Source organism: Lipotes vexillifer, unplaced genomic scaffold (genome assembly GCF_000442215.2).
Source record: "Lipotes vexillifer unplaced genomic scaffold, Lipotes_vexillifer_v1.1 scaffold394, whole genome shotgun sequence".
Classification (NCBI taxonomy): domain Eukaryota; kingdom Metazoa; phylum Chordata; class Mammalia; order Artiodactyla; family Lipotidae; genus Lipotes; species Lipotes vexillifer.
In genome coordinates, this window is record NW_006791731.1 from 2,664,569 (window position 1) to 2,690,341 (window position 25,773).

Here is a 25,773-nt window from a genome sequence, read left to right on the forward strand (position 1 = left end):
CGACGCTCTCTTTAAACTGGACATTAAAGTAAAGCCAAGCGTATCCGGCCAGAGGGCGAGCATTTGCCCACGTCTCACATTGCTTTTTGTTTAAACACAGCTCTCGAGCTAAATGATCTGACCTCTGTCCACACTCAACCGTTACATATGGTCTAGCCAAGAGAAGACTTTATATGTTTCCCCATAAATCTAACCCACGAGTGGTTTCTCACCCTTGTCACATAACGTGGCTGCCGTGGGTGCGTCCTGTGTGCTGTAGGACATTTAGCAGCATCCCTGGCCTCACCCAGTCAATGCCAGTAGCAACCTCCCCACTGCCCCCCCCCACACACACACCCCACAAATATTGCCAAATGCCCCACCCCAGGGATGGGGTGCAGATTTCAGAAAGTTTCATTTCTAGACCTTCCATCACGAATGGACCATAAGCTATTAACTTAGCTCAGGATCATGTATGGTTGCCTCGTTACGCTCTACACAAGGGAAACAGTTCTTGGTTGGGAACAAGGGTCAGGGACACAGCCTGGACCATCCCCGCTTTGCCGTATGGAATTAAGAGTGTCATTTGTTGGGTGCTGCCATGGTAACTGTGTATGTTATTTCCAGAGGAGTGAGAAGGCTTTTCTGTAAACTCTTGACAAAGATCAGGCATGAGCTTGGAGTGGTCTAAACAGCTGAATTGTAGTGTGTATTTGATTTTGTTCCTAATTAAGGGGGGGGAAAAAAACCCAGCAATCGATGTCTGGTTCTAGGACTGTTGACAAGAGCGCCCCCAGGTCACTCCAGCAACTGGAGCATCCTGTCTGCTCCCAGAGAGGGGGGGGTCCTGGGACCAGGAAGCTCCAGGGATCACAGTTAGTGACAGACACAGCAAAGAGGAAAATGCATCAAGGGGAATCAGCACATAACTGAGGCTTGTTTTCCCTGATTCTGGGATGACAGTTTAAACAACAGTGTCTCCCTGGCTGTACATACCCAAGAGGAATAAAACACACGTCCAAACAAAAACTTGTATGTGGACGTTCACGGCAGCACTATTCATGACAGCTAGGGAGCAGAAACACTCAAATGGTCAGTGGAGGACTGGATAAACTGTGCCGTAGCCACAGAGCGGCATACATGCGGCCACAAAGGGACGGGAGTAGTGACACCTGCCGCTCGGGTGAACCCTGGAGCGCGTGATGCTACGTGAAGGAAGCTAGACACACAGGACACGTACCAGACGAGTTCACTTAGAGGAAGTGCACAGACGAGGCCAAAATGTGGCAAATCCACAGAGACAGAAAGGAGGCTAGTGGTTGCTTAGCAGGTGAGGGCTGGCTGCTAAATGTACGGGGCTTACTACTGGGGAGATGAAAATGTTCTAAAACCCATTATGCTGACGACTGTACAACTCTGAATACACTCAAACCAGGAAGGTGTACCCTGTAAAAAGGAATAATGCTATGTGAGCTGTATCTCAATAAAACTGTTACTTTTTGACAAGTGCATATACAGACAGAACAGGTGTCATCTTAAGAACATACTACAACTTGTTCAGCCGTGTTTCATGAATTAATTTCATGCTGTGGGTTTAATCTAGCACATGTGACTTCCAGCACATAGTAATGTCAATAGCGGTAAGTAATCCTCTATTCTCTGCTTCTTTACGCAAAGCACAGGACAGTTGGTTTTAGGAGCTCATTTAAAAGTTGCAACAAAACAGAAATAGCTAAAATGATGCATGAAGCTATTCTCACCTATTTGCTATTTCCTAGACTTGAAAAATCTTCTAAAAATAAGAAATTGAGCTTACCACCAACCTCCGTATGGCTTCCAGAATGTGAGAGCCAGATTTCAAGCTACAGGCGGAGATCAGAGCATTGCTATGGAGGGAAACTGACCAAATCAAGAGAAAAAAGAGAGCTGGCCATCGGGGGCCTCCACGCGCTCGTGCAGCAGGGTCCGGCAGCCAAGGGCAGCCGGGCACAGAGGTCCCTGCAGCTCCGCAGTGGGCGTGTGTCCGACCGCAGAACTCCAGCGATCACGATGGCGATTCCGTGAGTCACGCAACAGCCTTCCACAAATTTCTGCTCTGCTTGAACCAGCCAGCAGCAATTCTGTTGCTGGCAACTAAGATTCAGGACCAATATCATCCAGTGTAAAGTGGACTCTAACAACCCAGACACTGAAATGATGAGGTACCTCGATGTGTCCTTAGGAGCAGAGAGCTCCAAGGTATTATCAAGTGAGAAAAGGAGAGATGCAGAACAACGTGTGATATTCAGAAATGAAAAGTACAGAAGAAAAAAACTTGAGACATTTGGGATTGGTTCTAATTGATACGACAAAAGTCAACCAGATAAAAATCACTTAAGACGTAACTCAAGACACCATGGCTGCATTGAACACATGCTGATCTTACTTTCGTTCTTCATCTTATCAAAGTAAGATAACTTGGAGGCCGCGTAGATGGAGCCGGGCGACTGCAGTGCACCGACGACGGCGTCCATCAGCAGGACGTGGGTCAGTGCCTGCTGGACGTACTGGGGGTCCTGTAGGAGGGACAGTCATCTCAGCACAGCTTCACTGAAATCATTTCACTCTAAGACTTTGTCACGTCACATAAAACAACACTTTCAAAGAAGTGTGTTTTCAAAGCCACGTGAAGAGTTTAGATTTGGATTCGATGTCATGTAATCGTGTCCTCTTAGTTGAGACATACGCTGGCTGTTTATACCAGGGGTCAGCAAACTTCTGTAAAGGGCCAGGTGCTGAACATTTTAGGGTCTGTGGGCCACGCAATCTCTGCCACGACGACTCAGCTCTGCCGTCAAGGGCAAAGGCAGCCTCAGACACTGTAAAGGAGAGGGCGGGATGTGAGCCCGTACGACTTTCCTTAGACGTCTGCCAGCCCACGGGCTTTGATGAGCCAGTGTGTGCTAAATAAACCAGTGGGTATAAAACCAAACAGTGAGCCTCGAAGTCATAGAGTATTGGAATCTTAGGACCTAGTCCCCGCTTCCTGCTCCAAACAGAAACGCTCCTTCTGCCTCCATGACCTTGGGCTTCTCCAGTGACAGAACGTCCATCACAAACGGCAGCTCTCCCACCACTGGACATACGTTCTTCCTGACGCTTTCCACTGGGTGCCGCCCTCACCCGCATCTCCCTGAGGATCCGTGGGCACACCTCTCCAGAACCTTCTGAACTGCTCCCTCATGGGAGTTCCCTATTCGTACCCTCTGCCCACTTTGTTGTGGGTTTTCCTGTCTCATCTTGCCATTTAGACAAGACAAATATCTGCCCTGCACCGTGTGTCCTCATGTCTTACCCTCCGTCCATGGTACCCTTCACGACTAGGGAGTCTTAATTTGGTGTGATCAAAGCCATCAGTTTGGCCCAAAGTAAATGAAGGTACAGAAGGCCCTAGGACATAAATGTAACCCTGTGGAAGGAATCTAACACCTCCCCCCAACCAAAACCCTAATCCTGTGAAGGGGAACAATGAAGAGCCGCTTAGAGCAGGGTGTGCCCGGACCACCCAGCTCAGACCTGCCAGAGTCCAGCCCCCGACGGTCCCCTCCCTGGGGTGTCACCAGGGGCAGGGGGCAGTGCTGAGTGGCCTCTCCCACAGTCCACCCACACCACCCTGCCGGCGCTTGCGTTTGCCCCCAGGGCGTCCCCCAAGACCCCAGGGCTTTGCACTGGGTCGCGTGCACCACAGCATCCTTAATGCCTTCTGATGAGACCTCATCTAATTCAATGGATCCCGCGCCCAGGCCCAGGCCCAGGCCCACCTGGCTTTATGCTGAGCATTATTATAGAGACATGAGCCTTGGGTGAGAATAAAAAGGCAGCCCGGGCCCCAGACCTTGTGGTCGTCGGCCAGCTTCTTCCCAGCCCACATCTCCTTCACCATCAGGTGCCACAGGTCACACTCTGTTTTAAGATTAGCTTCAAAGACTTCTTTCTTGGACACCACTTTGATTTTTAAAGTGGGAATTCTCAGGAGCAGAAAAGCTACTGTGGTGCTTCTGACTTCCTGCAGAGGGAAAAAGGCAAGTAAGTGAAATGACATCCTCAGGGACCCTGGAGTCGACAGGAAATGCATTTAGGGGTGGCGGTCTGCACACACCGAGGGGACCCACTGGGCACTGGCTGACATTCCCATGGGAAGGCAGAGGCCTTGGGGCTGGCCTGGGGCTGGAGCTGCCCGGGGGGAGGTCCGGCAGGACCCAAGAAGGCCCTGAAGTACCCGGAGGCGGGTGCCAGGGGTGGGGTGAACAGGGGTCCTCCAGGTGGTCTGTTCTCAGAGACGGGTGACGGGGAGTCAGGGTCACGGCAGTGTCTGGAGCTCAACGAGCCTTCCTGGTGGGTCTAAGTGTGACCTGTCAGCCACACGTCGACAGAGACACACCGCTGGACTCGTCCACAGCGTTTAAAGGTGCTTCATTCTTTCACCTCCTTAAATCTCTGTCTCTGGACTTCTGGGAGGAAGCCCGTCAAAGCAGGCTTGGGGGGAAACTGAAGGAACCAGTGAGAAGGTGCGTCCACTGACCCAGCCTTAAGCATGGGCCACAGGGGAGTTCTCATGCCTCTTCTGTCTCTGGGAATATGCAGTAACTGGATTAACACATCTAACACGCCACTTGTAAATTTAGGAAGTAAACCTGGGAAAATAAAGGTAAGCCATGAGTCATGATCTCGACTCAGATTCCCTTAGTGGGGAAGATGACATTTAAAGTTGTTATAAAATGAACAGCGTGGGCCAGCCAGGAACCTGATCAGGAAACAAGATGGAACCGCTCACAGGGGCTGGCCCACGGCCGTTTCTCAGTGAAGCAACATCTATGCTTCTCCTACATTGTCGAACCAGGTCAGCAAAAGGACAAGCCTGCCTTGCTTCTTGCTCTTCCCCCAGATACAAGTCAGCTGAATAGAGAATCCGCTGTCGGTGCACTTACTGCTCTGAACACATCACCCACTCCATCTATTCAGTCCTCACATCACTCCTATTTGGAGGGTGCATCCTTATTCCCACTTTACAGGTGAGCAAACTGAGGCACAAACCATGAGTGGCTTGTGACGGGCCCACGGCTGGCAGAGCCCGGTGGGCTGTTCCGGCTGCTGCACCTCCCAAGCCCAGGCGGCTTCCAGAGCTGCCCTCACCTCTATGTTTCTGAAGGTGGAAATCTCCACGTAGCCCGGCCTCCCCTCAGTAAGGAGGAACAGGCGCTTCTGGGTCATGGCGATCTTGCCCACACCGCGATTTGTTTTGACGGAGCTTGACAGCTTATACACACACTCGTTTTTGTCCAGCTGTTCCATCACCGAAAAAGGCAGGTTGACCTCTTGGGCCTCTGCTTCTGCCTCCTTCCAGCAGTTGTAGAAATCTTTGAATGTTTCTGGGTCAATCTGTTTTTGGTGTCCTTAGTTTTATAAAGAAATAAAAAAGAGATTCTTACAGCCACGTACACAAGTGCCTCAAGGATGGTTGCTTTACAATCAGGAAGCAGCACATCACCTGCAGGACACAGCAGGTGGTGCCAGCACCTAAGTCTGCCTGGATGGAAACCACCTGGAAAGCGTCCCCTCCTTCCCCAGCTTCCCCAGGTGGGCACTTGATCTGGGCTGAGCCCATTGCCCTCTCCAGCCCCTACCTAACCAGGTAGTAACTCCTAGGGCACCAGATAGGGACAATGGGACAAGGACAAAGTCCTGTGTCACCTCTAGAGCTGGTGGCAGCCATCTTGGGGCCAGTCCCAGGGTGAAGCTAATGCTAAAGAGACCAGATCCTTGGTGACACTCCCACACCACTGGGTCAAGCCCTACCTGAAGCCAGTTTATCTCAGTACTCTTCGGGTATGTGAGCAAATAAGTTATTGTTTGTAACCGTGATGATCTTAGTTGATGCAGCAACCTTCCCAAATGTCCAATATTCAGGGGCTCCGAAGTCAGAGAGAGACCCAAGTCCGAAGCCCGGCTTCACTATTGTTTAGCAGTGTGACCACAGGCCAGCTGTGGAATGAACCTGCTTCCCTGTCTGTAACGTGGAGCTGGAACCACCCCCAACTCCCACTCAGCCGCTAAGAAGTCCGGCCCGTTCTAATCTCGATGTTTCCCTGTGCCTGGCTCCTGCATCCTCCATTCTGCACCCTGGATCTGTCTGCCCTCCATCCTCAGAGGGCCACTTCACATCCCACACAGGAAGAAGCTCCTAAGTGGCCTCCCGCCTTCTAAGCTGCCCCCGCCGGCGGCCTGCTTCACTCCATGCCTAGAATGAGGCTCCACATATTCACCAGGCCCAGATTCCTCCAGGATCAGGCCCCTCCTCCCCTTCGCACTCCTGCATCCCAGCACAGTGACAAGCATGTTGTTACGTGCCTCTGCACATGCTGGTCTGGAGTGCTCGGACCAGAAAACTCCTACCTATCCTTCAAGACCCAGATAAAATGGCCCATTGGCAGCCTTCCCAGACAAGGGGCCCACTAAGCTGATGCACTCTTCCCTCACAGCATCTAACGATGCTTGCTGTGCTCTACCCTCTATACAGGCCCAGCTGCCCTGGGCAGCTTGGTCCTAGATCAGGAGACTGAGGACTGGAGAGGAAAGCCCTGCCGGCGGGTGGACAGGTGCCAAGCAGACGGCCTGCCGACACCGTGCCTTCGTGGGTCTGCCTTTCCCGCTGGGGGCCTGCTCGGGACACAGGAACCTCCCTGTCCCAGCCTGGCTGGAGGCCAGATCTAAGCGGTCAAGAAAGGCTGTGAAAGCTCGGCTCTGGTTCCCTAACACCTGCCAGGTAACGGTTTCCTGGGGAATTTGATGTCATGGCCACAACTGAGTCTGGCCTCATCCCCACACAGTGCAGGCGCAGGAATATTCAGGTGAAAATCTCCCAGGTGGCAGGATTCTGAGTTGATTCTCCTCTGGCTCACCTGTGTTTTTCTAATTGCTTTACAACTGTGGTCTACTACTTACAAATTTGTTTAACGTCCTTGGATCCAAACAGAATCACACCACAGTGGGATATCTGTATATATTTGTGTCGTTTTTAGAAAGTAAGTTACTGAGGGACTTCCCTGGCGGTCCAGTGGTTAAGACTTTGCCTTCCAGTGCAGGGGGTGTGGGTTCAATCCCTGGTCGGGGAGCTAAGATCCCACGTGCCCTGCAGCCAAAAAACCAAAACAAAATAGAAGCAATATCGTAACAAATTCACTGAAGACTTTAAAAAGGGTCCACATCAAAAAAAATCTTAAAAAAAAAAAAGAAAGTCACTGAAAAAAATGAAGCACAAGGGCCGGTGGGCAGGTGCCCAGGCAGACGGGCCCGGGGGTCCCTGTGCTGGGCAGCGAGGCACCAAGAGGGCGCGCATCAGGGTGGGGCCCCTGACCCCATGAAACGGTTCTCATCCCGCTTCCATTTTGGAAAGGCTACTCCGTGTAGCTGCCTCTGACTGGGGCACCTCCATCTACACCTCCTGGCGGTTCTGAATGATTACGTTTTTAATCAGAAGCACTTGGCTATTTTAAGTGGACGACAAGGAAGAGGATGTTCAGTCTACGTAGCCAAGGAAAAGCCCAAGAATCAGGAGAGCGAGAGAGGGGAGGTTGGGGAGAACCACGAAGCCATTACTTAATGCAAGTTGGAGCCAAAGATGCTGGGACGTGGAGCCTGGAGCCAAGAGACCCGTCCCTTCTGTCATTAGGACAAATGCTCCCACCACCTGGGTCCCTGCAGAGTGCCGGGGCCAAGTGGAGCGAAGCGCAGGTCCCCAGAACCGGAAACGGCTTCCTCTCACAGGCAGATGGGAGGCGGGCTCGCGGGCTTTGAGAGCCGGGGTGAAGGACACCAGAGAGGCCAGGGAGCCCCACACGGGCCTGTGGACGCCACCCCTGCCAAGGCCGCGGCACAGCTGGATGGTGCACATCCACGGCACTCACACAGCAATAGCCACCGTGCACACGAGGGGCCACCACGCACATCCACAGCCACGGACACAACACTCATTTGTCTCCAATTCTGCACAAAAATGCCAACTGTTCACCTCTGCCCCTCACCCGCACTCCAACACAGCCCCTCCAGCTCATCTTACGGGGGAGGCAGGGTCACCGGCTCCCCGAGCTCCCATGGGCCACACTGAGGGCCACACACAGCTGACTCCCCGCCCTGGGGCCAGGTCGTGAGGGCCCTGCACCTCGAATACCAGACTCCGACATGTGTTCTTATGTTACATCCGTTTATTCTAAGATGGTGACCTTCAGCTTTGACCTAATCCTCCTTTTATTAGCACATACGCGCCCGTCAAGCAGAAACGTACATTGGATGCTGCACGACAATGGTGCGCGTATCCCAGAATCAAGGCCAACGATGACCGGCTTGCAATGCGAATGGAGCCTAAGTGACAACAGGGCCAGCGACAGCACCGTCACCGTGGTCATCTGAGGATGCCCTCCCGGGTGTCCTTTCACGTCCCTGCAAGTCTGGGGCTGCTGGACGGCGCCCACGTGTCCAGCTGTAAGCCGCGCTGTCTGGCTCCCGTGGGACACGCTTCTGGCCAAGGAGAGGTGAGAGCTGGGGGGCAGGCCCTCTCCTCCCAGGAAAAGAGTGCCGCCCAGGCCATCGGCGCCCCGGGCTGCGGGGAGAGGAAGGAGCCGGCCGCACGTCCAGACACCTCATCACGAGAGAACAGCAGCCCCGGCCGGATTACGCCGTGGTACGGCAGGCCCTGCAGCGGGCCTGGTGCGCGCACCCGTGTCCTCACGAGGGCCCGCACAGGAAGGCGGGGCAGGGCCTCCTCTGAGAGCGCCGGGCCCCTCAGCGCCTGCGCCCCACCTCCCGGTGGCCTGGGTGCTGCTGGTTGGCCCCGCGAGAACCTCTGCCCCTGGCGGACTCAGTGTACCCCCCACTGCCCTGCCCACGGGAGTCCCCTGGGCAGCGCCAGTCGCCCACAGATGCCAAGGGAGACGAGACTGGCTGGCCAAGACGGGCCACTTCTCCGTGGCTGACATAAGGTGACACCACACGGAGGGCCCCGTGGGCGCTGGGCCGGCCGCGCCCCCATCAGACCGATGGAGGGACCGTGAACAAGCGGCCCCATCCCTCCACTGGGGAGAAGGCGGCGCGCATGGGTACAGAGAGGCCGGGCAACTCGACGGCAGCCACACAACGAGGAAGGACATCCCACACCTGTTACCAGCAAAGCAGGCCTTTCCAGAGGACACAGGGGCTCCTGCACAGGACACAGAAGGAGATCCGACCCGATGGAAAAACGGGCCAGGCTGTGCCGCGCAGCTCCAAGGAGAGAGGCCCAGACGCCCCCGAGCACAGGTGCCGACGCTCAGCGCGAGGCCACCTTGCTCACCAAACCGCAGAACACTTCAGACGACTGCACCCTGCGCTGCCCAGGAGGTGCGGCTGGGCAGCCCCCTGCGCTGTAGCCCTGCCTTGAGGGACCTGCTGGGGGGATGGCAGCTCCCACCCGACGGGGCTGCAGCAGCATCCTAGAGAAGGCCATCCACGCCCGGGGGTCAGGCTGTGAGCCTCACTCGTCAGCATCGGGACAGGCGGACATGACCAAGGGTACAGGCCAACACGCTGCGCCGCCCTCACGTGCACAACACCGCCGGCAGCAAAGGCACGGCGAGACGCCTGTGAGCACCACGGATATGCTTTGAAAATGCAGACCGACACACACATACCGCATGAGTCACGTATAGTTTACAAACGCACAAATCCTATGTTCTGCTTGTGGGTGCATCCATGTGCCACAAATGCATAAGAACTTCGTCAGAAGGGAAAGGTCTAGTTTGGGACAGTGTCCCTCTGAGGAGGGAGGGGCAGAAAGGGTTCTGGACCAACCAGACGACTGCAGTTAACGTGGGAAACAAAAGCAGCCGGGGTGGAGGTGCCTGAAGCATTCCGGCTGGAGCCACGCATCCCCACGTGGGAGGAAGGGGTCAGCACACAGCGAGCAACCCCCCAGGACGGGAGAGATGCCATTAAGCGTCGCCAGACCCTCCATCCCCACCCCCTTCCCAGAGCCTCGGCCAGCCCAGGAAGCAGGTAGAGCCCTCGCCCGCCCCACAAGGCTCCTCCGGGCTGGGCCGACCTGCCCTCGAGGGTCTGCACCGCCCACCCCGCGGGCATCCTCCTACCTACGGTTAATGCCTCGAAGAGCCGGTGTATGATGCCCGCGTCCTTCACGATGCCCGACTCCTGCACCCTCTTCACGAAGTCGTCCAGCTGCATGTGCTTCTTGGGCAGCTCGAAGTTCTTGACGCGGTCGTCGGCCTTGGGGGCATCCTCGGGCTTGTCCATGACCTCACTGATGAGCCGGCGCAGCTCGGGCGTCCGCTCGGCCTGTGCGCGCTCGGGCGCCGACAGGGACTCCACCGTCCTCTGGACGAGGTCGGCGGGAAAGATGCACACGTCCGTCTTGTACAGGCTCTGGAAGTCCAGGAGGGCGCCCAGCAGCTGGCCCTGCATCAGCTGGACGAGCCCTCGCAGGTAGAAGTACCTTGCCAGCAGCACCGAGTTCTCGGGGGGCAGCGAGGCCATGGCTTTGCTCAGCTGGGCCACGCAGTCCGCGTGGAACGCCTGCACGCACTGGCCCACCAGTGGAAAGTGGATTTCCGGGATCTTGAAGGTGTATATCAACTTGAGGGGCACGTCCAGAACTGAGGAGTGAAGGGGAGATGAACGGTTAGCACAGACCTTAGAAACAGACACGCGTCCCCACCCCATCACTCTGCCCAGGGCCATTTCTGTGCGTGGAGCAGGACGCCCCGCGCCTCTTCCAGAAAGCTCCACATGCCCCACGCTGAACGGGGCCCCTCACTGCTCCCATGGCACAAATAATGTTATTTGTTAAAACTGCTGATGCTAAGTTGAAACACGTGGCAGTGAGTCTTTGTTGAAGGACTAAGCTAATAACCTAGGCCGAGACGCACCTGCCAGGCAGGTAAGCCTCTCAAATAGCTGTTTCATTTACCTTAACAGCAGCTCTGAGCCATGGGTACTGTTAGCACGCCCATCTCCCAGGGTGGGGACTGAGGCCTCCCCGGGTCCTCGGTACACAGCTACTGGGTACCCCAGGGTCACACAGCCCGGAAGCAGCTGTGCAGGGGACTCACACCCACCCGGAGCCTCCCGAAGGTCAGTAAGGTCTTTTCATTTGAACACACGGCCCCCCCTGGCGTCGCCGGCATGATCCCCACTCAGCCTCCAGCTCTCCCGCGAATGCGCCAGGAGGTACCAGCTGGTACTGGTGCCTTAGCCCGAGGCAGCAGCCACTGGGGGCCCGTGCGGCTCACAGCGCTGGCCTCACTGCAGTTTCTCCCACGGGCACTGGCTTCCTCTGTACCCCCAGCTCCTAGGAAGGGCCTGGCAATCACTGGGGGCCTAAGAGTTGGTTGCATCCCCTTAGACAGTCATATATATCTAAACATGTATCTCCTACGTACACATACACATACGTGCATATACACACACAAGTATGAAACAGTGGGACGGGGCGATGGAAAATACAGATGAGAAATCGCTTTCTATAACGAACATAGTCTGCAAAATGAATATTCTAAAAATATTTCAAATGACTAAATTGCCAGAAAAGCAACAGCAAAAAAACCCCCATTCCCTTCTACTGAAACGAGCTTTGGTTTCTTTCAGTGACCGGCAGCATGAGAACCAAGTGAGTGAGAAAAGCCACAGCACAGGCGTGGCTGGACCACCTGTGTGGCTGCTCCCACCATCCTCGGTATGTATCTTCCGCAGCGACGAGTTCCGGGGCGGCAGCTCAGGCACCGTGATGTCCTGCAGGTTGGGCATGCTGACCACCATGCGCCTGTGAGCCCCATGTGGGGCTGAGGACTTCCGGCTGGCCATCTTCTCAATCGTGGGTCTTCTTGGACTCAGGAGCATCCCGTCCATCCTGGGTGGAAAAACCCAACACCTTGTAGACACAGCAACGGCTGAAGCACAGGCTCAACTGGGCACTTTCCCCAGCGTGGCGGCCAGAATCCAGCGTTCCCACACCGAGTGGGAAACGGCGGGCACATTCCTGGCTCTCCCACGTGTAGTGAAGGCTGTATACAGTCCACACCCCAGGAGAAGCCACAACACACAGAACAAACAAGGGCGTCGTCGACAACTGATACACGTTTGAGGGGTTCAGGAAAAACGTCATGGAAGAGGCGGGAAACAGTGATGATGTGGGGAGAGAAAGAGAAGGAAAATGGGGAGAAAACAGCACAAAGACCCAGAGCTGCCACTGCAGGTACGTTCAGCGTCCCCCGCAAGAAACAGAAATGCACGGGGAGGAGCCTGACGTGTTACCCGACTCATTATGAATTTCTAAATGTGAGACTTCTCTGATCGAATTTATCATTTATCCTTCCAAATAAAACTGTGCTCCTTGAGCACACGGACACCCAAGGAGTCGTGCATCCTTTAGAACGTAATATGCAAACCTGTCCTCTTCGGACTGTGTGTGGAGGTCCATCTGGGCAAAGGCGTCCATCCTTCTGCTGAGCCGAGCCTTGAGGAAAGCATGAAACATATAGGTATCCAAGACCTGGAACAGACGCCGAGGGGCGGGTTATTGCACCTGCTCCACCTGCTCCACGGTCCTTTCCTCCCCAAGCTGCCAGGGCACCTGCAGCCACTGCACGAGTGGCCCTTCCTGACCCACCGAGGCCTCTCGCCAGCACCTTTGGACAAAAGTGCCCAGACACAGGTAGCTTTCTTAATTTATCATAATCTAAGATTTCCCCTCAATCCCTCACCAGCCAATCTCAAAGAATCAGCCACTCTTTGCATTTGAAAAACCACAGAAAGTTCAAAAGCCCAAACCACCCTGCCCCCCCCCCCCCCCCCACGCACATACCCCCAGGCAGGTGATCAGGATGCATTTGTCCGGCAACCAGACAGTTCCCCAAGCCTGAGCCATTGAATAGTCAAGAACTGTTTCCATAGGTTATCAACGTAATGGTCTCCCCCCCCGGGACCGCAGCTGCCGCAGTCCCTGTGTTTTGTCATGGATTCTGGTGTCTCCTGGGGACGGCAGGCAGCCTCTCTAACGCTCCGCACCTCACAGCCAGCACACCCGGTCTCCAGACTCACACGCAACAATCTCCAAGTCAGCTCCCAGGGAGTGTGGATGCTGCCCGGCCCTGGGAAGGGGGCAGTGATGGGAAGGGCATGGAATTGTGCAGCATGATGGAAAGGTTCTAGATCCAGACTGAGGAAGGGGCGACCAGGTACATGCCTTGGTCAAAACTCTGCACACGCTATACTTAAAATGGGTGCATTCTGTTATATGTAAATCCCACTCTAAAAAGCCAATTAAAAAAAATCAGAGCTGGCCAAAGGATCAGAAGAAACCACGCTAAAACAAACTTTTAGAAAAGCTAAAACACTGAATAAAATATTAACAGATACTGGAAACACTTGACTTGAAAAATGCTTTAGATACAGAAAAGGGCGAGGGATTGACTATACACACGCACACAAACCCCACACACCTCTTACCTGTTTATAAAACTGCTGGTCCCCTGGAGCTCTTGTTTTGAGAAACTCTTCACTATTGAACACCCTATGTTCATAATTTAAGTGATTCTTCACTTCCCTGATGAAGAAAGATAGTCTAAGGGTTGAAATATTTTTAAATACATGAAAAAGACGTTGCTGTTAGCAGAAAAACAGTAACAAGAAATACACACTTTGAAAAGCCCTGTCTGTAGGAACAGTATTCTGAGCGCTGAGGGACACAGTTTGGATGTATTCTGTGGTGGGGCTTTCTCGTCACTTCAAGCACAGCTTTCCTCCAACTGGAATGAAGCTCAGGCCTGGGGGGGTGTCTGTCTTCTTCGAGCCCCCTAGCTCCTTATGCAAATGAAGACGCAACCATCCATAATTGTTCATACAAATAAAACTGAGTTCAGGGTGGTGACACAGGAAGGGCACCCAGACTCTGAGCACTGACCCAGCTCGGCCGCCAGCCTGACCCTCGCCGGCCACTTCCCCACCCTACACCGTGGGGACTTGGGCACATGACCCCCTGATCTACCGTGATAGCCTACCAACAGAGTCAGTAATCCTACAGGGCATATTCAGGACGTGGCACGTTCGATGTTTTCCTCCTCTTGTGAGGGAAAAAATTACTTCATCTGATATCGTATTTTCTTTTTAATGAACTAAACTCATCAAGTTTGCAGAGTATTAAAAAACAAAAACCTTCATGAAAGATTTCATATTAAAAGAACAAAAGGAAAACTACATTTCGACAACCACACAAATTACACTGCTCTGAGCAAAGAGCTAATACAACCCATCTATAACATGACATCCCATTTTTCCCTAATAAATCATTTGCTTACATAAATATAGACAGCAAAATAATACAACCATTAAAATGTTGATTTTGAAAGAATCACACTGAGTGTCATCAAGTTGGCCAGTTCTGGTCTAAAGACCCCTCCCAGGCAGGGTCTGTCCAGATCAGAAGGGGACCTGGTGTTGCCACCCTCCCTGCTACACGACCCAGGAGAGAGAGTTGGGGGGGAGAGGGGGGAGAGAGGGAGAGAGGGGGGGGAGGGGGGAGAGGTTGGGAGGAGCTTGGTTAATAAAACAAACTCAGGTGAACTCAAGAGCTCTCCTGCGAGGACCTGGCCAGTATGTATTCCTTCTATCTACAGTTTGGGAGGGAACGTGTGATTATCCCCTCCTTCCTTCCGGGGGGAGAGAGGTGGGGAGAGGTGGGGGAGAGAGAGAGAGGAGGCTGCAAGACAAAGCAGAGAAGAGAGAGTGGGAAGAAAGAAAAGGCCTGAAGGCTTTGCCACCAATAACGTCTTCACGAAGGTGTGACATAAATGTAGGCATATATTTATCATTATGTTCCTTAAATGAGTGCACATTTAGGCCAGCAATAGGCACTCGACGCCTGCACTGTATCACACTGAAGTAAACACAGCGCACTGTCTATTTAACTGATTCAGCTCAAGGGCTGGTTCCCAACAGCACACAATAGATGCTGATGGTGACAGTGATGGGAAGAAAGAAGAAAAGTTTCTAACGGGAGCCAGTCCTGGGTGCTCCAGCCTGGGCTCTCCTTTGGGCAGCTTCATTCCCGAAATGATCCGTCTGTCCCCCTACCCGGGTCTGACCATCCAAGGTGGTCATTCGCAAGACAGACGAGGGGGTGGCAAGGCCCCAGGCGGGTGAACACACTCTCAGGGATCCTCCTGGAGGCAGGGGTCTCTCTCTCATCAATCCTGGATTTCAGTCCCTGAGCTTTGGGGCCGTGGCCATTACGGAACTGGGAGCTGGCTGGGGACCAGGTTACAGACACTGGAGATGTTTTAAATACCTGAAGATGCAGACGAGCAGCTGCAGGGTGATCTGCTGGATCTGGCAGTTGAGCCGCTGCTGCCAGGCCCGCCTGCAGGCTCGCCCCTCATTCAGGTCTGTGCTGGCGCAGAGGTGAGCGAGGTCCAGCTCACGGTGCATCTGAAGGCTCTGGATCCTGGAAAGGAGCAGAGAGACACTGACCACAGCCCAGCCCGTATCACGTGACTGACTGCTGCTTACCGGCCAGAGAGAACCCTCCAGGAAGAGGGAAGTTAACACTCTCAGGACACTCAGACTCCCTATCAATAACTGGGGCGGGGAGGGTGTCATTACAAATACATCCCTGTTGGGAGTTTATTCACCTCCCAGCACAAACGGCTCATTAGTGCAGAATTCACGAAGGCCTCGTCTTTGGACCACGCACATCTTTACACAAGCTGAGAGTCCTGTCCTCCTTTGCAGACACCTGCCCTTCCACGACACCCAAAGGGTTTCCAGTGGGTCTGGGAGGGACGGCGCAGCTTCCCTGCCCAGACAGGCTCGGGGGCACGAGGCACGGCCACTTACTTGTCTGGAGGTTCTCAGGGACGGGGGCTTACAGCGGTTTTCATCACACAGGATCCTGGCCTCCCCAACACTGCCCAAGGCTGCACTTTTTTTTTTTTTTTTTTTGCGGTACGCGGGCCTCTCACTGCTGTGGCCTCTCCCGTTGTGGAGCGCAGGCTCCGGACGCGCAGGCTCAGCGGCCATGGCTCACAGGCCCAGCCGCTCTGCGGCACGTGGGATCTTCCCGGACCGGGGCGCGAACCCGTGTCCCCTGCATCGGCAGGCGGACTCTCAACCACTGCGCCACCAGGGAAGCCCCCAAGGCTGCACTTTTACATGAGACTTTGGACACCAAGGAGCAAGTCTGAGGCTTTAAATGTGCAAAGTAAACCCACCCAACAGTATCCAAAGGTCAGGTGGGGCAGAAGGGACCCGGCAGACACACACTCTGATCATGATGAGGAAGACCGTGCGGCAGTGGGCGGCCAGGCACAGGGGCGTCTCAGGGAAGAAGGGCGCTGCTGCCCCTTGTCTCTCCCAGCAAAGTACCGAGTGTGGGCGCTCGTCACCCCAGGCCCCGTGGGAAGACCCACTGCCACGGCCCAATCACGGTCCCAGAGCCCTTCACAGACGAGCCACCGACCACGCACGGGTTAGTTCACATTTATAAACAGCCCCCCACGGTGAGCCTGAGACTCCACGTCCCACTGTCTGGGGGCCTGGCCAAGCGAGAATCCAACCCCCAGGCATGTTCTAGAATTCTAACAATAACATGAGGGCAGAGGTAAGATCCCATCTTACTGGGGATGTGCCACCCATGCACACACTTGAGAAGCTGCGCCCAACGCTGGCAAACACCAGTCCTGGTAAGTCACCCTCTGCAAGTCCGGGGACTGTGGACGTCGCTTATCAGAAAGTGACTGGATATGAGGAATGTGGGCTTCACCTTCGGAGTTCACGCAGGGAGACGCTCCCACCCGGATCCCTGGCTGGGCCCCCTGAGCACCGCCTGCCAGCCACACAGGACTCCACACCCCGAGCCTGGACTCAGCTTGGGGAGTTTTACAAATTTTTTGAAGATGGAAGGAACAATAATGAAGATGGCACTCCCATGTACTTTGTACAAACCATCCCGAAAGAAGAAATCATTGATACCAAGGTGTTACAGGCTGAAATGTATCCCCCCAAATTCCTAGGTTGGAGTCCTAACCCCCAGCACCTCAGAGCGTGACTGTGCTTGGAGATGGGGCCTTTAAGGAGGTAATTAAGGTAAAATGAGGTCACAAGGGTGGACCTAATCCAATATGACTGGTGTCCTTATAAGAGAAGATTGGAACACGGACATCCACAGAGGGACGACCACGTGAAGACATAGGGAGAAGACAGTCATCTACACACCAAAAAGAGAGGCCTCAGGAGGAACCAACTCTGCCAACACCTTGATCTCGGACTTCCAGCCTCCAGGACTGGGAGTGTCTGTTGCTTAGGTGGTGTTTGTTACAGCAGCGCTCGCTGACTAATACACAGCTAAGAGGCAGAAATGAGAACAGCCAAGTCAGGGAGCCAACACAGAACCACCCATTCCTTCCCCTCCACTCAGGCCTCAGCTCCTCCCGCATCCGACCTCCATCAGACAAAGTAAAGGGGACCAGTCGGCACTGATAAAAGACGGGCTGCGTCACCAGAGCAGCAGAGTCCAGCTACTTGACGACAGCTGGGAGCACCTGCTGCACTAGCCCCCCGCCCCTCGCCCTCCACGGGTCCCACCACGAGCTGCATGCCAGGCCTGCCTGAAGTCCACACACGAGCTGGAGGACTAAAAGCAGCTGGAGGACTCTCCCACCACCATTTGATTAGATTCCAAAGGGGGAAACGTCCTCCGCAGGTCCACCTGAGGGAGCCCTGGCTCTGCCCCGACCCACCTGCCCCAGATGCACCTTCTTTCCAGCGTAAATAGTAATCACACCTCCTTTCATCCCCCGGAAAGAAGTACGTGGGACAGTCCCCGCCAGGCCTCTCCCATCACCACAGAGGCCACAGGGCCTGCAGAGCCTACAACAATTATTATCTGCCCTTTTTGGAAAAAGTTTGTCTTGCCTGATCTCAGCCAATGAAGTGTAGTTGTAGAGACAGAAAAACCACAAAAAGCCACAAAACAGGTTATGAAAAAATAAAAGAACTAAGAGAGCACTGGGTAGCGGGGTGGGGGGGTGAAAGGGGAAGACAGCTTCCTGCCCAGGGAAGGACAGTGGGTCATGGCCGTCAGGGGCCGCCGACTGACAGTGCCATGCGGCAGAGGCCACATCTGTTTGTTCATTATATACATACTCTGCCCAATGCATTGGATACACATCTGGTGAGTGGATAAATGAATGAAGGAAGGAAGGAAGGAAGGAAGGACAGAGAAGGAACTTCAGAGATCACAGGCGCAGAAGAGGGTCGAGAGGTGTCCCGGGGGTGTGACCGTCCCCTGGCCTGGGGGCCATCGTTAACATTCAGACAAGATTGGAATGAAGACAAATGACTTTTATTTTTAAATATTCACAATTTCCAAACTACTAAATATTACATAAACCATCTGTTAATATAAGATTGGAAGAGATCCTTGAAATTGGCAAGTATGAACCTGAACAAGATTTTTCCAAATACCTACTATTTCCCCCCTTACCTCTGAATAAAAGTCTGTGCCGCCAGGAGAGGGATGTCAGGAACATCAACGTCCTCATCGTTAGAGTAGGTGATGCTCCCAGTGTCAATGTTTATCAGAATTAAACCATCGGCTTCCTATAAAATAAGTTTGTAAAGATCGGAGTAAGAATCTGAATGTGTATACATCTTTGAAAACACAAAGATACACTTTGCATTCACCAAGATCGTGTCATCGATAATTATCATATCTAATATGCACAAAGCCTTATATTATCTACCAGAAAAATGCAGCGTATACCATGAGTTAGGTTAACAAGCTAATTTGATTAAAAATGACTCTTTGAGTCAAGATTCCAACACACGAGGTCAGGCCTTCACCCACCCCTGTGCAAACACTCCATGTGCCACTTCAGGGAGCCTGGAGAGAACATTCCAGAGCCCCAGTGGGAGCACTCCGACATTCAACACTCAGGGTGCCCGCTGAGCGGCCCAGCCAGCTCCGCGCCCCCCACCACCCCAAGGACCAGAGCACAGGCGGGTCCTGGGCTCTGGGATCCCACACACTTAAGAGTTCTTGAGATGTGTGGATGGCTTACTTGTTAAGTCTTATCTGTGACAAAACACACAAATAATGAGTCACCCTCCTGAGTTCTACACTTCAACTGTCCCAGGAACAGGACGCCAGAATCCTCCCCAGCTTCCATGCTGGGCCGGCCTCTCAACACGCGTTTCGTGGCACGTGAAATAGGCACAAACACGTCTCGCAGAGCAGAGTGATAAACCAGCAGGGGACAGGCCACGCTCGTGAGCACGAACACGGAGCTTTTACAAGGACCCCTTCCGAGCTCCCAGCACATCGAGAAGACATCCAAACCCCAAAACACTTTCAGTCAAGACCAGCTGCTTTGCCCTAAAAACCTCCCAGAACAGGTAAACCGCTAAAACGACTTCCTTTGTGGCTGCAGACTGGAATCAAGTAAATATGTCTGCAAGTTTCCCTCCTGAAGGGGCTGAAACAAGACGGTTTTTCCCCTAATGACTAAAAAAAGAAACACAATTTTGAACTACAAAGTATGCCTATTTTTCCTTCATTTGCGAGGGTGACGTTTTTCCATTCCTTCCGTGAGGTCTGAATGGCCTTTTCCCACAGTGTGTTTGTCCCCTGGTGAGTCATAGGTTCTGCCAACAACACAGACGTCCCGGCTCCACCACAGAAGGGACGCTGGGCTCGGCCAGGATTTGGTCTAAAACGCCAGGAAAAAAAATGGATGACGGCTGAGGACAGAGAGGGGCGCACGGCACTTCTCTCAGCTTTTGCGTACACTTAGAAATTTTCAAAATAAAAAGTTAAACAACACTGTAAATCAACTTTAGTCTAATAAAAATTTAAAAATAATAAAATAAGAAGTTAACTGAGAACCTACCCTGTACCAACTACCAATAAGCACAAGGAAAAGTGCTGCACATCGCTAGTCACTGGGGAAACGCACATCAAAACTACCCAGCAGGAGGATTAGAATCAAGAAGACAGAAGACAAGCATTGGGAGGAAGTGCGGAAATCGAGCTCGCCCTCTGCTGGAGGGAAGGTGTCTGGGGCAGCAGCGGGGAACGACAGTCTGGACATTTCTCAAATGGTTAAACACAGCGCTAGCACCTGACCCGGAAATTCCTCTCCTAGGTACGTACCAAGGTAAATGAACGCATGTCCACACAAAAACTTGTACATGAGTGTCCACAGCTGCATTATTCACAGCTGTGGTCAAAACATCAAAACAACCCCAAATGTTCTCAACTCCCGAATGGATAAACAACTGTGGCCTCTTCATTTAAGGGAATCCTACTCGGCAATAAAAATAACGTGCTGCTACACGGATGAACCTCAAAAAATATGCCGCTAAGTGAAAGAAGCCAGTCATAAATGACCACGCATTGAATGATTCCATTTACGTAAAATCCACGTATATACAACAGGTAACTCCACAGAGATAGAAAGTAGATGCTGGTCGCCAGGGTCTGGGGGGTTGGGGGATGACTGCTAACACATGCAGGGTTTCTTTGTGGGCTGACCAAAGAGTCTAAAATTAGTTGTCACAGCTCTACCAAGTTCCTAAAGCCACTGAGTTGTACAGTTAAGTCCGGGAAACTCTGTGGTATGCAAATTATATCTGAAAAAAAGCTGTTTTAAGAAAACCCAACCTGCTCTTCCTGCTGGCGATGTCACAGTTTATCACAAACATGTGGCATGAGCTCCCCTTCGAAATGCACCCCATCAGCACAGCAGTAAAAACAGCTGCTGCATTTTAAGCACTTACTGTATGCCAGCCTGCTCTATTGGCCCCTTGACGCTGCTATGATGATGTGGCCAGCACACTCCCTGTCCTTTCACGACCAGGACACTGAAGGCCTAACACCTCGACACAGGTCAGCCCCCAAGCTGAATCCAGTAAATGGCCACTGGATCCAGCAAGGCCCACGGGCCCCTTGGACACGGAGCAATACACTGCACGCACCTGCACTCTTCTAGGAAGTAGGTCCACGGTTTTAATGAACAACAGAGGCTTAAGAAAGTGAAAATGGGGCTTCCCTGGTGGCGCAGTGGTTGAGAATCTGCCTGCCAATGCAAACGACACAGGTTCGAACCCTGGTCTGGGAAGATCCCACATGCCATGGAGCAACTGGGCCCGTGAGCCACAATTACTGAGCCTGCGCGTCTGGAGCCTGTGCTCCGCAACAACAGAGGCCGCGATAGTGAGAGGCCTGTGCACCGCGATGAAGAGTGACCCCCACTTGCCACAACTAGAGAAAGCCCATGCACAGAAATGAAGACCCAACACAGCCATAAATAAATAAATAAATAAATACATTGTGTATTAAAAAAAAAAGAAAGTGAAAATGGAAAATATGGAGTGATAACAATGGTGGCTCCCATCCACGAAGCCCAGTCACCTGCCAGGCAGGACAGGGGACATTCCTCAGCCAGAGCCCTGGGAGGCCGAGGCCGTGCCCACTTCCCAGATAAGGAGACTGAGGCTTAGCAAAGGCCAGTAAGTCACTCAGGGTCGCAGAACTAGTAAGCAGCAGAGGTGAGACTTGAAATCAGTTCCCTCGACTCCAACGCCTGCCCTCACCTCCCTGAAAACCCTGGAAGCCACCAGAGCTGCCGTGAATTTAAGTGGCCTGAGAAGTGGCATCAGGGTGTGGCCTCGAGGACAAGGAGGTAGCGCTAGCGCCCTGTGATGGGAGTGACCGCGAGCCTCTGCGCCCCCCCCACACCGCAGGGCACCTCCCAGCAGCTTCCCACGCGTCCCCGCAAAGCGCCCACGTGACTTAATGCTCTGAATCCAGCGGCGGGTGCCTAACCTTGCTGACTTCTTCAAAGTGGTCCAGGTGGCAGCCCATGAGAAAGGACGTGGGCGCCATGACGAAGTCCAACATCTGCCGCGACAGGATGGGGACGAAGGTGTGCTGCCACTGCAGGGGGTGCAGGTAGGCCATGAAGCACTCGGCCACGAGCGTCAGCAGAGCCCAGCTGGACGAGAAGAACACGACGTGCTGCTCCGTCAGAAGGCACGTTAGGATCTGGGGAAGCAACAACACCGCGAGCAAGCCTGAAACACTGCGAGGGCGCCACCCAACGAGGCCGGGCGCAGGGCAGCTTCCACCCTGCTGTCCCCACGCCGCTTGCCAGGACCAAAGCCACCTGACCCCAGAAAAGTGCTGCCTGCCAACAGCGTGCTCTGTGGTGAATGTCGGCTTTAAGCAAAAAAAGTGTTCTGAGTAGTTGTGATGCCCCATTAAGCCAGTCAGCATGAGATGCTCACAGGTGTGGAAGGACGCATACCTGTAGCACCTTCTCAGGTCTGAAGCGCAGTAAGGGCAGGTGAAGGTCCAGGTCGATGAGGGGGCTTTCGGGGTCTGCTCTCGAGGGAAATACGATCTGTAGTGGTTTCATGTTCAATATCTGCAATGACCAATTTCCATCATTAGCTCAGGGAGCTGCTCCCAGAGGAGACTGAAGGCAGTGAAGTTCACCATTTTGGCTCAGAAAGCGTCTGAGTTAGAAAACACTTGTGGAGACTCATGCTGTCACCTTCAATGTCACAGAGAAACAAAACAGTCTAGAGATGATAAGCAGAGCTGCCAGGAATGTTTCATAATGAATTGAGGACTTAATGTCTTTTTCAGCCAAACTCCCTTAAACTCTTTAATTAATTAGGAAACAGTTCCTTGACAAAACAAAGATAAACGGCCTCCAGATATCCATCCCGACCAGCACAAACTCGAAATCAAGCATACGTTCAAACTAATCTTAACCAGTATGCATTATTCTCGGTTACTACTTATTACGTATTCGCTTATTTTTTCAATTTAACAGTCAAAGCTCCTTAAAGACATGGAATTCACAAAAAAATTTTAACGACACTTTACTTTTCTAAATGAGGGTATTTAAAAATGACACTTCAAATACAAATCCCACGTTCACAGGATGCCTATTATGTGTTATAGGTCGAGGCAGACGTGAAGGAGGGAGGTGCGGTCCCTCCAAGAAGGTGGTGCTGGGAACAGCAGGGTTAAGCCTCCCCTGGCCTCAGACACACAGGAGGCACTCTGCAAGGGCTCTTCCACGAGCAGATGGAGGGGTCTGAGCACGAGCAGAGCTTCGGAGAAACATAACAGAAAGAAGCGATCGAACCTGATGACAGAGAGGCTTCCTCTAGGAAAGGAATGAAAGGATGAGAAATGGAGGGCAGCAGAGTACTGGGTTAAGGAAAAGGGCCACAGGACAAAATGCTCACGACTCGCACTTTCTTCCAGTCACCTTAGTCACTATTCTATTTTCACGTTAAAAAACAAAACAGGGCTTCCCTGGTGGTGCAGTGGTTGAGAGTCCGACTGCCGATGCAGGAGCTGTGGGTTCGTGCCCCGGTCCGGGGAGGATCCCACATGCCGCGGAGCGGCTGGGCCCGTGAGCCATGGCCGCTGAGCCTGTGCGTCCGGAGCCTGTGCTCCGCAGCGGGAGAGGCCACAACAGTGAGAGGCCCGCGTACCACAAAAAAAAAAAAAAATAAAAGGTGGTGCGAATGAACTCTGTAAAAACAGAAACAGAGTCACAGAGTTAGGAAACAAACTTATGGTTACCAGGGGAAAGCGGGGGGTGGGGAGGGATAAATTGGGAGATTGGGATGGACATATACACACTACTATATATAACACACACGACTAATAAGGACCTACCGCATAGCACAGGGAACTCTACTCAATACTCTGTAATGACCTATGCAGTAAAAGGATCTAAAAGAGTGGGTGTATGTATATGTATAACTGATTCACTCTGTTGTACACCTGAAACTAATACAACATTATGAATCAACTATACTCTAATAAAAATTTTAAAAAAATAAAAATAAAAAATGACCAAATCAAAAAAAAGGAAATGTGTCAGCCAGACACTCCATTAAAGATAAGCACCAAGGCTTCCCTGGTGGCGCAGTGGTGAAGAATCCGCCTGCCAACACAGGGGACACGGGTTCCAGCCCTGGTCCGGGAAGATCCCACATGGCACAGAGCAAGTAAGCCCGTGCACCACAACTGCCGAGCCCGCGCACCTACGGCCCATGCTCTGCAACAGGAGAGGCCACTGCACCACAATGAAGAGTAGCCCCTGCTCACCGCAACTAGAGAAAGCCCGCGCGCAGCAACGAAGCCCCAACGCAGCCAAAAAGAAGGATAAGAACCAACCACATACGTGAGTCACTCTACCAGCAACATTGCTACTGCGACGTTTCAGGTGCTGTGCTAGCAACTTCACAGCACTCAATACTCATGCTCTCTGAGGTGGGTTCTGTTATTCTCCCCACTTTACAGATGAAGAAACTGAAGAAGGAGAGAGATTTTAGGTAAATACTTTGTAAATTTCAACTTGATTTTGGAGCCTCAGAAAAACAACACGCTTCTGCACACAAAGCAACTGTAGAAAGTGACTTGGGAATAGTAAGAAGAAAAACGTGTGTGTTTCACTGGACACACCCGATTATGCCCATCATTTGAAAAGCAAGTAACATCCGAACTCCTAGAGGGCAGAGATAAAAGCAAAGCAGGCCTGGGGCTGCAGGGTGCACCTAGAGCCTTTGCTCCCCTCAGGCCAGTGGTCCAGGTGGTCAGAGAAAGGGCTGGGTCCTCACCTCCTCACTCCCCACACTGTGGGGCCTCCCACCTCCTCCCGTCAGTACAGGTGAGAGCTGACCCCACCCACAATTAACAGGCAACAGCAGCTCGGGGCCCATGCACACTATTCAAGACACAAGGTGCACAGCTCATGACTATTACCTATGACAACCTCTAACCTGACGTTGGTTTGCGGTGGGTTCTGGAAAACACTGCTGAATCAGCTCCTGCGTCAGATGAAATTGGCCTAAACTGACCTCTTGGATTTCTTCACAACAATAAACAGCCACAACACTCCCTAAAACAAATGATGACCATTATACCAACTTGGACCCAAGAGCTAATTAGACTTGTTAGTGGAGGATCCCAATGACAAGTCTGATCCAAACTCAGCCCACTGGGACAAACCATGAGCACCAACATGCAGACCCTGAGTGAATGAGCACTGCTGGCCGATGCTGAATCATTCTCTCATTCATTCACTGAACAGCGCTCCATGGGACAGCAGCTAAGTGCTGGACACAGTAGTAAGTCCTGGAAATGCAGTTCTGAATGTGGCCTCTGTCCTCATGCAGCTCAGAGTCTGATGGACATTAAACAAAAAACACGCACACACAAGCCCTAACTGCAGGCGTGCTGAACTCCAGGAGAGTGGGCTGCTGTGAGAGAGATGGTGTGGGAGATGCTGCTCCAGAGAACTGATGTCTGAGCCAGGCCTGAGAAAGGAGTAGGAGCTGGAGGGGGAAAATGGAGAGAGTGGTACTTCCTGGAACAGCACATGCAAGGGCCCTGTGGCAGCATCTGCAAGGGACCCACAGAAGTCCAGTGTAGCTGGAGAACAGTGAGCAAGGGGGTGAGTGCAGCTGGACAGGGCTGAATGGTGACACAGGGGCCAGGGATGCAGGTCTGGGTGAAGGCGACGAGTGAGAAACAAGTGAGGGGTTTTAAGCACAAAAGGAAAGTCCAGCTTATAGATTTTAATGACCTCTCCAGCCACAGTGCAAAAGCATGAACTGAACATAAGGTCAAGAATGGAAATGGACAGACCAGTGGCTCCCTAAGTCGTGTAGGGGGGGGAAGCTGGG

General features: G+C 52.8%; 1 protein-coding gene across 1 annotated transcript in view; it reads right to left on the reverse strand.

Annotated features, from left to right (window-relative positions):
• DENND3 (DENN domain containing 3) overlaps positions 1–25,773 on the reverse strand; it is a 58,041-nt gene that overhangs the window by 16,046 nt on the left and 16,222 nt on the right. Inside the window, exons 6-16 of the mRNA XM_007464590.1 lie at positions 22,365–22,484; positions 21,884–22,102; positions 18,542–18,657; positions 15,347–15,502; positions 13,510–13,606; positions 12,450–12,553; positions 11,712–11,911; positions 10,137–10,658; positions 5,152–5,411; positions 3,854–4,024; positions 2,405–2,534 (exon numbers count right to left, since the gene is read on the reverse strand). Of these exons, the coding sequence (XP_007464652.1) occupies positions 2,405–2,534; positions 3,854–4,024; positions 5,152–5,411; positions 10,137–10,658; positions 11,712–11,911; positions 12,450–12,553; positions 13,510–13,606; positions 15,347–15,502; positions 18,542–18,657; positions 21,884–22,102; positions 22,365–22,484 (2,095 nt within the window). The remainder of the gene's footprint in view (positions 1–2,404; positions 2,535–3,853; positions 4,025–5,151; positions 5,412–10,136; positions 10,659–11,711; positions 11,912–12,449; positions 12,554–13,509; positions 13,607–15,346; positions 15,503–18,541; positions 18,658–21,883; positions 22,103–22,364; positions 22,485–25,773) is intronic.